General features: G+C 45.4%; 1 protein-coding gene and 1 long non-coding RNA gene across 2 annotated transcripts in view; both read left to right on the top strand.

Annotated features, from left to right (window-relative positions):
* LOC134360095 (uncharacterized) overlaps positions 1 to 12,957 on the top strand; it is a 136,419-nt gene that overhangs the window by 20,315 nt on the left and 103,147 nt on the right. The window contains exons 4-7 of the mRNA XM_063074175.1: positions 3,021 to 3,122; positions 5,646 to 5,708; positions 8,990 to 9,205; positions 11,480 to 11,557. Coding sequence (XP_062930245.1) covers positions 3,021 to 3,122; positions 5,646 to 5,708; positions 8,990 to 9,205; positions 11,480 to 11,557 — 459 coding nt within the window. The remainder of the gene's footprint in view (positions 1 to 3,020; positions 3,123 to 5,645; positions 5,709 to 8,989; positions 9,206 to 11,479; positions 11,558 to 12,957) is intronic.
* On the top strand, positions 5,583 to 11,559 carry LOC134359990 (uncharacterized). The gene is made up of 3 exons (XR_010021228.1): positions 5,583 to 5,708; positions 8,990 to 9,205; positions 11,480 to 11,559. It is a non-coding gene; the product is annotated as an uncharacterized LOC134359990 (long non-coding RNA).

Genomic DNA, 12,957 nt, shown 5'->3' with positions numbered 1-12,957 from the left:
TGTACAACCTAACGGGGAGGCTTCCTCCACTCAGTGGTTCCACAGCCTCATCAGAGATCCTTAGATCATTTCCGACACAACATCTCCCTCTGTGTGAAGTCTTTTACTGAAAAGAGCCCATTCCATTCAGTTATTTTTCCTTGAGTGGTACATAGTCATGGTCCTCATGCAATTCTTGTAACCCTTTTATGTACTGCTGCCTCTCCACGTCAGACTTATCACCTGGAGCATCCCGTATCCGGAACAGAATCAGGTTTCTTATGATTGACGTGCAGTGTGAAAATTGCTGCAACACACACAAAATGCTGGAGGAACTCAGCAGGTCATCTGTGGAGAGGAATAAACAGTCGACATTTTGAGAACGAAGTTTGCAGAAGCCAGAATAAGAAGGTGGGGGTGGGGAGGAGAGGAGCAAGTGATTGGTGAGACCAGGGGAGGGGGTTAGGGCCAGTAGTGGTTTTTAGGTTACAAGTTAAGAACTTGTACAAGTCTGTTTACTCAGCTGTAGCTGGAGTTCAAACCACCATTCTTCATTCCCATTTCCCTCTCTCACCTTATCTCCTTACCTGCCCATTACCTCCCTCTGGTTCTCCGCCCCCTTCTCTTTCTTTCTTCCATTGTTGCTGTCCTCTCCTATCAGATTCCCCCTTCTCCAGCCCTGTGTCTCTATCACCACTCAGCTGCCCTTCTCTGTACCTCACCCCTCCCCCTCCCAGTTTCACCGATCACCTTGTGGTTCTTCCCCGCCCCCACCCCCCACCCCCCACCTTCTTACTCTGAATCCTCATCTTTTTCTCCGGTCCTGATGAAAGGTCTTGGCCCAGCATGTCGACTACTCTTTTCCATAGATGCTGCCTAGCCTGCTGAGTTCCTCCAGCATTTATGTGTGTTGCTTGTAGCTGGAGTTAACCCACCATTTTCTAAAGACACAAATCAATGCATATATATTTTAGCGAAGTTTTATTTCTCAAGTGCCTGAGTGCCGTGAATTCACTTCTCATTTCCCTGGAGCTGGTTGTCCTAATCTTGAAGGGTTTGAGGTTGTTCACTGAGGGAGCAGGTGGATAGCTGTGAAGTTTTTAGTTTTGTAGCAACCGTACATTGCAATCCATAAAAATTACTATAAGTCACAAAAGTTAATAAATAGTGCAAAAGGTGAATTATGAGATAGTGTTTGTGGGTTCATGGACTATCCTATTATGAAGATAGAAAAAGTCAACACTATTTCCACCTAAAAGGGATGAGGACGCATCACTGAGAAATTAATTGGTCTTGACCTTAACTTAAGAAGAGCAAATAATTTAACTATGGGGTATAGGAGCAAACTGGAGAATACTTTTTTGAGTTAATCATTAATAGAACTAAAAGGAGATGGTGAAAATAATTCCTTTACTTAAAGCAGGTTCGAATGGGAAATTCGTAAACAATTGTAAAATCCTCCAATTCATTTAAATGGAATTGGGTAGTTATGGTAAAACTGGGTGGGAGATTTAAACTCAGTGTTCTGTATCAGGCAAAGTAGCCACCCCAATGCAGTGGGTGACCATTTAGTTTACTTGATACAGTCTTCGTCTGATTGACCCTGTGTGTGTCTTCATCTCCTCCCGTGCCAGAAGCACCCGCCACAGAACCTGAGGAAGTTCCACCGACCGAGACACAACCTGAAGGTAAAGCCTCAGCTGGGCCAGTCAATGGGGACTATCAGTGGTGGAGGCCACAGGGGTCAGCACTGGTGCCCCAACCATTCGCAATCTGTGTCCTTGACATAAATCAAGGACCAAGTGTGCTGCTGATAATGCAAAGAGGTGGGAAAGTAAGTCGTTAGGAATGCACAACAAATCTACAAAGAGGTAAAAATATAGTTTGGGACTCAAAGACAGAGTATAGTGTGGGGTGATGTAAGGATGGTAAGAGGATATTGTTTACATGGGGTAGGATTACAGCACACTGCGGTTTGTGAGCCCTGGGCCAAAGGACAGTCTTCACTCATCCTGGTTGGGAATTGTTGGCATTCTCTACCCAGCACTGAATTATTGAATGTATTGAGGACTGAGGAAAAGCCTTGGTCCACACCACAGTTGAGTTTATGGAGAGTTAAGTCTAAAGTCAGATCAGTGCTGACTTCATTCATATCTCGTGGGGATTTATAGTGTATTCCTGTTTCCCTACCTTATACTTGACTATTCTGGACCATCAGGAGGGAGTGGATTCAGTCCTGAATTCACCAAGTCACTTCCTCCAGCTCCATGGCACAAGCCAGGGTCGTGCCCTTTCCTGGATGAATAGAAGTCAGCAATATATTAACCTGCAGAGACACAGTGACATGCCTTCAACTGCAAACACACATCACCACGTGTATATATATACACACACACACACACACACACACACACACACACACACACACCACCCACACATACATCACCCACATACACACACACATCACTGCACGCACACATATCACCACACACACATCACCCCACACACACACGCACACACACACACATCACCACACACACACACACCACCCACACATACATCACCCACACACACATATCACCACACGCACATCACCGCACGCACACACACATACACACACACACACACACACACACACACACACACACACATCACCAGACACACACGTATATACACACACACATCACCACACAAGCACACACACATCACCACACACACATGTATACACACACACATCACCACACGCACGTACACCCACACATCACCACACGCACGTGCACACACACACATCCGCACACATACACACACGCTTTCAGCCATGGTCCATGACAACAGTACAACATTCCATCCAACACATGCTAAACACGCATCGTCTCGGCCACACACTAATATGGCCCATGTTTTGCCACGTCACGACACCAACACCTACCACCAGCCTGCCCTGCACACCGTCAAACCAGAACCATCACCCTCTGACCAACACGACTCCTCTCCCTCTCGCAAACGGAGCACGGTTACCAGTGGATGTTCTGTTCTTGCAGAGCCTGCGCCGGAGCCCCAAGCCAAACCAGAGGCAGAGAATGCAGAAGAGAAAGCCGAAGAGCCTGAAACAATCCTCAGGACCCCAAAGACAACACCTGTGGGTACGGCAATCTGCTGACAATTCGACAGGCTGACGGGGAGCGGGACATTCCCTGGATGTTGTGTGTTGATGTCCCCGCCCAAACCAGAGCTCGGAGGATTCACCGTACAAGTCTCTGAGGCTTCTCACTAACACCTTTGTACAAACCTCATCCCCCCACCAGCCCCCCGTGAGCCCCCCCCTTACCTCTCACCTTTCCTGCCACTAAATCCTCCCTCAGATTTAACTCCTCAGCACTTGCCAGGGTGAGACCAATCCCCAACTGGAGGAGCAGCACCTCATCTTCCATCTGGGTCTACAGCCTGAGGGCATGAACATCAAATTCTCCACTTTCTGGTCATCTACACCCCTCTGTCTCTTTCTCTATCCTCCTAGTCTACATCACTCCCCCCCACCCCGCCCCATCACCCTGTTTCCCTCCTGCACCCATTCCATTTGCCCATCAGCTAGACACTCCTCTCGGTAGGTCCCCTCCACCCACTGTTCCCATCTCCCTTATTTCAGATCCTTACTTTCCTCTCAGATTCCACCATCTGTGGCCCCGTGTTGCCTCCAGCTTTCACCGACAGGCTCCTGTCACCATTCCCTTCACCCCTTTCCCATCTGCCTGTCGCCAGCCTCCCCTGGATCCACCTATCACCCAGCAGCTCTTGTGTCAACTCTTCATGCTTGCTGGCAGCCCTCCAGCTTCCACTCCAGCTGAATGGTCTCGAACTGAAATGTCGACAGTCCATGTCCTTCTGCAGATGCTGCCTGATCCACTGAGTTCCTCCAGCATATTCTCTGTGTGTTGCTCAAGATAGCATTCGAAAATTTTCAGACTGGGTGTGTAAAAGGCAATTGATAATCGGATAAACTTGAGGCCAATAGGTTAATAAGAAACATCGGGGTCACACATTAGTGTAAGATCATCCAATCCAGTCAGAAGTGTCACAGAGAAGCTACAGCACTCAGCAGGCTCTACAGTCCACTAGGCCAGTGACCATCAACCAGCCCCTGTCACTAATCCTTTTCTGATCCACCTTCTCGTCAACTGTCCCAGAGTCCAGTCCACACTGGTGGTGACTTGCAGCATCCAATTGACGTACTAACCCAGGGGAAACCCACTCATTCAGAGAGAGAACGTGCAGACTCCACAAAGGCAGCACTGGAAGTCAGGATTGAACCCAGGGTGCTGAAGCCGTGAGGGAGCGGTTCCACCACTGGGCCACGCCAGTGGCATTGCGGGCAGTTACCTTTTTAATTTTGGGAGCCCAGTGAACAGGTGAATAGGTGCTGGTACTCAGGACATCCAGATAAATCAGATTTTTTTCTGACGAGACCACTGTTCACCCATGCCAAGGCCTTCACTCTACGCGGGGAACCTGCCAGTTATACCAGTACAGAGGTAACTCAGGCTGGGGAACAATCTCTTCATGTGAAACAGGAAGCGTAGGTCAGAGGAAGAAGGGTAACTTTCTGCCAAAGGGTTTCAGCCCAAAACGTCGACTGTACTCTTTTCCATAGGTGCTGCCTGGCCTGCTGAGTTCCTCCAGCATTTTGTGTGTGTTGCTAGGGTAACTTTAAGGTCATTCGTGAGATTTTTCAATTTAATCAAATTAATTTAAATGCATTTCTAACTATATTTCATTATTTTGTTTTTTTAACTCAGAAATTAGATTACAGCGTGTATCTTTTTAATATAGAATGCTTCTGAATAATTCTCATAGACGATCACAAGTATTTAATCACTTTAGCCTGGAGGCAGGTTTCACCAGCAGTCACAGTCCCTCTGTGGGAAGGACAGCTGTCTCAGCCATGTGTTATATGCAGTTTGCTCATCTATAGTCACACAAACAGTAGAGACTCGAATGGAAATAGGCTTGTTTGGACTAGAATAAAATTTCAGGTCAAAGACCTGACCTTCACTTTCAGGGGCTGCCTGACCTGCTGAGTATTTCCAGAATTTTCTGTTTCTATTTCAGATTTCCACCTTCTACTGTTATATTTATTTTGAAGGGAGATAAACTGGCCAGCTTAAAGTTAAGGAGAAGGTGGGAGTCGTGCAATGGGCTACGAAACCTTGTTACTATGAGGCCAGGGTTGCCATGGGGATAGGCAGTAGATAAAGTCTAGTTAATAGGTAAGCAAGGGAAGTTAGAGAGAGAGATACTGAAAGACAGAAACAGACAGACAGAAAAACAAAGCACATAAATAAAAGGAAGGGCCTATTCCACACTATATCTTAACCAATAAATAAACCCAGTGATTTGGTCCCTACAGCAATCTGTGGTAAAGAGCTCCACAGATTCACCACCATCTGGCTAAATAAACTACCTTCCTCATCCTGTATGCCTTCTTCACTCTCTGACGAGGGAGGATGAGGGGCTGCTGCCAGTGCCTGTGGGACTGAACGCCTCCACCCCGGGGCTGTATCTTCCGTGTAACCTTCTCATTTACTCACTCGCGCTACTATCTAACAGCTCTCTGCCCGCCAGCCGGTCCCCCTGATAAAGCTCTCTCTGCTTGTCCGTGTGTTCCACAGTCACACCCTCGCCCGAGGCAGAACCAGAGGAAAAGGAAGTGGAAGCTCCAGCAGCTGTGGCAGGTAAGGCTGTCGCAAGTGACGGGCAACCTCCCTCTCCACACCATCTCCACACACCTCACAGTGATAACAAACTGGCTTCCCTGTACCCCTCCTGCACCCCACACGGGGCCACAGTGCATCATTAGGACTAATTAAATGGCTGCCGGTCTTAGCACAGTCCTCATCTGGATGCGCTCGCTGTCCAGGTAGATCATGATCCCACTCTGGAAACTGAGTGTCCTCTGCTTACATTTTGTCTATTCAGGACAACCTGTGTCAATCCTTTTCCAGCTTCTCAGAATATTCAAATTCTTTATTTACCAGGTGCCCAAGATATTCGGGTTGCCAGCACTGTCAATGCTTGGCTCTCACTTCCCAAGAACACTGATTGTGTAAGGTGCCGTCGAGGCCTCGGGTCTTTCCAGGCATGGCAGATCTCCTGAAATAGACCAAGACCTTGTCCTCCAACTCAGAGGGGAAAAAATAATCCCTTAGTACCCTGGGTTTTAATTGAAGGAATATTAATGAATCAGAAACACCTTATATTGTCTCCAACCCGATGGCATGAATATTGATTTCTCCTTCTGGTAAAAATAAAATTCCCTCCCCCCTCCCTCTTCTTCTGTTCTTCACTCTGGCCTCTTACCTCTTTTCACCTGCCTCTCACCTCCCAACGGGTCCCCTTCTCCTTCCCTTTCTCCTATGGTCCATTCTCCTCTCCTGTCAGATTCCTTCTTCTCCAGCCCTTGACCTCTCCTACCCATCTGACTTCACCCATCACCTTCCAGCTGTCCTCCTTCCTCACACGCCCCCCCCCCCCACCACCACCCTTTTATTCTGGCATCTTCCCCCTTCCTTTTCAATCCTGAAGAAGGGTCTTGGCCCAAAACGTCGACTGTTTATTCATTTCCATAGATGCTGCCTGACCTACTGAGTTCCTCCAGCATTTTGTGTGTGTTGTTTTGGATTTCCAGCATCTGCAGAATCGCTCAAAGATTCAGGATTCAAGATTCAAAAAACTTTATTGTCATTCTAACCGTACATCAGCTCTGCAGGGCAGAATGAAACAGCGTTTCTCAAGGGCAGTGCAATCATAACATAACAAACACAACACTAAATAATAAACATAACAATAAATAGTAAAACACAACAGCCACATGTCAGTTAAAATCAAGTTATAAGTGTCCAGTGCAAGTTAAAAGTGTCCAAAGCAGAGTCAGGTGGAGCAGCTATTTAGCAGTCTGACTGCCTGTGGGAGGAAGCTGTTTAGTAGCCTTGTGGTTTTAGTTTTGATGCTCCTGTAACGTTTCCCTGATGGCAGAAGAACAAACAGTTCATGGAGAGGGTGAGAGGGGTCTTTATTGATGTTCCGTGTCTTCTGGAGGCATCGACTCTGAAAGAGGTCTTGGACAGAAGGTAGGGAGACTCCAATAACCTTCTCTGCTCCCCTACCCACCCTCTGCAAGGCTTTTTTGTCAACAGCACTGTAACTGGAGTACCAGGTTATGATGCAAAAGGTCAGCACACTCTCAACCACGCCTCTATAGAATGTAGTTAAGACGTTAGTGGGGGGTGATGCTTGTTTAAGCTTCCTCAGAAAGTGCAATCTCTGTTGGGCCCGTTTCACAATCCCAGTGGTGTTCCTGGACCAGGTGAGATTGTCCGAGATCTGCACCCCAAGGAACTTTTTGTTTTCCACTCTCTCCACTGTGGAGCCGCTGATGCTGAGGGGTGTGTGCTCAGGCTGAGACTGTCTGAAATCGACGATCATCTCCTTGGTTTTGGTGACATTAAGCATCAAGTTGTTATCCCTGCACCAGCTCTCTAGGTGTTTGACCTCCTCCCTGTACATTGTTTCATCATTTTTGCTGATGAGCCCCACCACTGTGGTATCATCTGCAAATTTAATGATCAGGTTCTCCTTGAATCTGGCTGCACAGTCATGTGTTAGCAGTGTAAACAGCAATGGGCTAAGCACACAGCCTTGTGGGGATCCAGTGCTCAGTGTGATGGAGTCAGAGATGTTCCTGCCAACACGGACTGACTGTGGTCTCTCTCTGTCAAGAAATCCAGAATCCAGTGACACATGGCAGTGTTAAGGCTAAGCAGCGACAGCTTCTCCACTAGTCTCTGCGGGATAATGGTATTGAACGCTGAACTGAAATCAACGTACAGGATTCTGGCATAAGTGTCTTTGTTGTCCAAGTGAGAGAGAACTGTGTGCAGTGTGGTGGACATTGCGTCCTCTGTAGAGCGATTTGGACGATAAGCAAACTGTAGAGGATCCAGTGATGAGGGGAGGCTGGCTGTGATATGAGGCTTGACAAGCTGTTCAAAACATTTCATCACTATGGGGGTCAGGGCAACGGGACGGTAATCATTCAGACAGGCTACAACTGATTTCTTTGCTACAGGGATGATTGTGGAGGTTCTGAAGCATCTGGGGATAATAGCTGTCTGGTGTCTATAATTGACAACTTTTATTTGCCTTTCTCATTGACACATACCAACCAGTTCTTTTAGGTTTTAGAAGCCTTTGCTCTATGACTTACTTCAATAAAAGAAATGTGATTGACTGGATGAGATGATATGATGGAATGTGCTCTAGTAGTGAAATGGCATTACATTACAGTTAGAGAGTCACAGATACAGCTCTTCAGCCCAATTCATCCATGCCAACCACCCTGTCTACTTGTGTCACCACTCTCAGGAAACTGTGGGCACGTCTCTGTTCTACCACACTCTTTACTCATTTACTGGTTTAGGTCCTGCCTTAGTTTAACTTACAAGAATGCAACACTTTGCACCTGTCTGAATTAAATTCCCTTTGCCATTCCTTGGCCCACTTTCCCAATGATCTAGCGTTGGTCATTTGATTGCAGATTGTCGTCCAACTCAGAACCAACTTCTGAAGGAACTCAGTGGGTCAGGCAGCATCTGTGGAGAGGCAGGTTGATGTCTTGGACTGCGTACTCCACCGATCTTAACCTCAACAACACCACCTCGTACTTATGGTACAATGTCAAAGTGGTGTTATCAAGGCAATATTAACATGAGAGAGGGAAGTAAAGATGTCAATAGAAGTAGATAGGAAAGCGTCAAAAAGTATCTAATTCCTTACATGAATGTAGTACAGAGCTCATTAGGACATGAGACATAAACAGATAATGGAGACTGTGCTGTGCATGTAAATTGTACTCTGAACTGGAGCTATGTCAGTTTGGATGAAGTCCCATCTGAAGAAGCTGGGAGACTACTGCTCTCGAGTCTGTATTACATTCATGTGTGTGTTCTGTTTTCAGATAATGAAATGAGCATGTTTGAGTCCGAAGCTTTGGAGGCTCACAATCATTACAGAGCGATGCACGACGCACCAGCGCTCCAATACAGTTTTGAACTACGGCAAGAATGCAAGAGGTGGGCAGAATACCTGGCATCCATGGGAATGGCAGAGGACAGCAAGACCAAGAACGGCGAGAACATCTGGACCACACTCAGCACCGCAGCAGAAATTTCAGGTGTATATTTCCATCTCCGGTCTTTCTTTATCCTTTCCATACCTTCCCCGAATCTTTACCAATCCCTCTGAACTCCAGACGTCAAAGAACCGGCGATTGAAAGAAATCCCACTGAATATGTCTGATATTCTGCAACCATGGTTCCCTCATCAATGCACTTGGTTTCTTCAGTCCAGCTGCTTGTTTAGGATCTCCTCTGAAGAGCTCCACGCTTCCTATTCCTGAACAATACTCCCTTTCCAATAACTACCTACCACTGACATTAGACTGTAACTACCTCTCTTATCCCCACTGCACTTCTGGAATAAAGAAACCATATTTGCCATCCTTCAGTCATCTGGCACCTCACTTGTGACCAGCAGACAATGTAAGTATCTCCAATAGGACCCCAGCAATCCTGAAATTGGAATTGGATTGTTATTGTCACCAGTACTATGGGACAGGGAAAATCTTGTCTTGTGCACTATTCACAGATCAATGCATTACCACAGGTCACTGAGGTAGTACAAAAAAAATACAGAATGTAGAATCAAAGTGTTTCAGCAATCAAGAGAGTGATACATCTAATTAGGCTCTGAGAATTATCCATTTTAATTACACTAAGACTTCTTGTAACATGTTCTAGGATTTCACCGAAAATATCCTTCTCCTCAATAAAGGTAGAAACCATGTCCTCTAGCTCCAAGCACAGATTGTCACTATGGTCCCAAATGCCCCCACTCTTTCCATAGCTACCCCTTTGACCTTAATGTACTTGTCAAATGTACGTTACTTCCCGGAATGCAGCCTCCTCAGATGCTTCTGAGAAAAAAGTCATTTTGATTCATTTTGTAGGTTTGGAGTCAGCTGACTGAATTAAAGGGCAATGTGTTGGTCAGATTCTGTTACTCTAGTTACCTTAGAGTCATAGAACACTACAGCACAGAAACAGATCCTTCAGCCCATCTAGTCTGTACCAGACTATTCATCTACCTGGTCCCATTGACCTGCACCTAAACCATAACCCTCCATACCCCTCCCATCCACATACCAAACTTCAATGTTGAAATCAAACCCAATCCACCACTTCAGCTGGCAGCTTGTTCCACACTCTCGCCCACCTCTGAGTGAAGAGGTTCCCCTTCATGCTCCCCTTAAACATATCACCTTTCATCCATAACCCATGACCTCCAGTTCTAGTCTCACCCAACTTTGGGAGAAAAAGCCGACTTGCATTTACCCTATCTATACCTCTCATAAATCTGCATACCTCTATCAAATCTCCCCTCATTCTCTTATGCTGTAAGGAATAAAGGTCCTAACCTATTCAACTTTTCCCTCTAACTCAGGTTGTCAAGTCTAGGCAACGTCCTTCTAAATTTTCACTGAACTCTTTCAATCTTATTGATATACTTCCTGTAAGTAGGTGACCAGAAGTGCACACAATACTCCAAATTAGGCCTCACCAACATCTTATACAACTTTGACATAACATTCCAACTCCTGTACTCAATTCTTTGATTTGTGAAGGCCAATCAGCCAAAAGCTTTCTTTGTGACCCTATTCTCTTGTGATGTTACTTTCAAGGAATTATGGCTCTGTATTCCCAGATCCCTCCATTCTACCAAACTCCTCAGTGCTCTACCACTCACCTGGTTTGTCCTTCCAACGTGTAAAACATCACACTTGTCTGCATTAAATCCCATCTGCCATTTTTTCCCATTTTTCCAACTAGTTCAGATCTCTCTGCAAGCTTTGATAGCCTTCTTCGCTGTCCCCTACACTCCCAACCTTGGTGTAATTCACAAATTTACTGATCCAATTTACTATATTATCACCCTGATCATTGATACAGTTGATAAACAACAACAGACTCAGCACCAGTCCCTGTGGATCACCACTAGTCACAGCCCTCCAGTCAAAGAAGCAACTATCTACTACCACTCTCTGGCTTCTCCCACAAAGCCAATGTCTAATCCAATTTACTACCTCATCCTGAATACCAGCAGCTGAACCTTCTTGGCCAGTCTCCCATATGGGACTTTGTCAAATGCCTTGCTAAAGTCCATGTAGACAATATCCACTACAAGAGGAGCATTCCACTTTCCTGTCCCCACTCTCGCACTGACCCACTCACACAATGGACGCTCCCACAATGCCCTCTCCACTTAACTCTAACTTCTTTTTATTGGATCTTGCCAAGTGCCTAGTTACACACACTCCAATGTCTCCTCATGAAGCGTGGCATGCTGATTGTTGACAGTCAAGAATGTTTGCCTTTTGTCTCTTTTTCAGGCAAAGACCCTGTTACTGCGTGGTACAACGAAATCATTGATTACAACTTTAACAGTCCTGGTTACAGCACACTGACATGTAAGCATTTAAATTTATACCTGATGGTAAGCAATACAATTCAGACTCAGAAGCCCTTCAGCTTGCAAGCTGAGAGCTTATCTTAAACATAGCAATATAATGAACAAATGGCATGAGTGAATACCTCCAGACCAGTGTTACATTGGATTCAGACAGTAGTTTGTTTTCGTTTGGGGAGAGAGGAGGGATATGCCAGCGAGTACTTTGTGATATTCGTAAAGGCTTTTACAACAGAAACTCCCAAACCATGAGATCTGAAACGTCAAGAAGAGAGAGGTTTGTAACAGTTTTGCAACCGCAGAAGTTAAAGTTTCTAATGCTGTAAGCATTGTAATAATCTGAGAAATGTAACAGTAAGAAACTGCCCAACTCTTGGAGCAAACCTCATAGACAATGAAAGTTCACAGGGAGCCCCAGGATAGTGGAAGAAAAAGTAGGTACAAGATAGTTCTACAAGTACAAAGGCACCCTGATGAAAGTTCATTGACTTAACGTATTCCTCTCTCTATGGACACCGACTGACCTGTTGAACATTTCAAGAATTGTATGTTTCTTTTTAATTTCAGATTTCTAATATCTGCAAGTTTTTTTGATTTTCACCTAAGGACTTCAGTCCTGCAGGCAGATTAGGAAAGATGGGAGTTGTTCTTACAGCAGAGATGGATCAGGGAAAATTGAACATAATTGTTCAAAGTTGCACAACTTCTAATAGAGTAAATGAAGTGAAGTTGTTCCTCTGGCTGGAGTGCCAAGGACCAGACCACACATAGCTAAAAAAAATATTTTATTCAACAAAGTTCCGATCTGCAATGTATGGGCAGAAATGTGTAAGCAGATTTATTTATGATTCGATTAGGAATATCGAGTTTAGGCATTGGAATAGACTATTAAACTATTCAAACCTAATCAGACTCTAATGGAATCATGACTCATCTGTGATCAACTCCATGTCCCTGTCTTTCCAATTCCACACAATGTCCCTGATTATCAACAAATTACTGTAACAGTCTTAAATGTAGTTAAACATCACTTATCATGTGAGGAGGAGTTACAAATATCACCCTCTCTGCATGTACAAGAACACTCCTGAAAACCCCAGCTGCAATTTTTAGACAAGTTCTCCAGTTGTATTTACACCAACCTGGACTGACTTCACCTGTCAGTTTCCCTCCATGTCGTGGAAATTTCAGTTCAATCACTCCTTAGTCAACTCAATGCCAGACTGTTTGTGTAACCTGTTTTCGTAATTCAGCTCTTGGGTGCAAAAGGTCTCTGCTTCGCTCATGTCAAAAGCCTTACCTTCTTCCGAAATGACAAGGATTAGTCTAGCCAAGGTTTTGTACAGCAGCAGCATCACTTCTATTCCCAGTACTGTAGTGCTTGAGATACATCACCGGTGT

This window comes from Mobula hypostoma, chromosome 21, assembly GCF_963921235.1.
Source record: "Mobula hypostoma chromosome 21, sMobHyp1.1, whole genome shotgun sequence".
In the NCBI taxonomy this organism is placed as follows: Eukaryota; Metazoa; Chordata; class Chondrichthyes; order Myliobatiformes; family Myliobatidae; genus Mobula; species Mobula hypostoma.
Note: the sequence above shows the minus strand (reverse complement) of the source record. Positions and strands in the feature narration are given on the sequence as shown.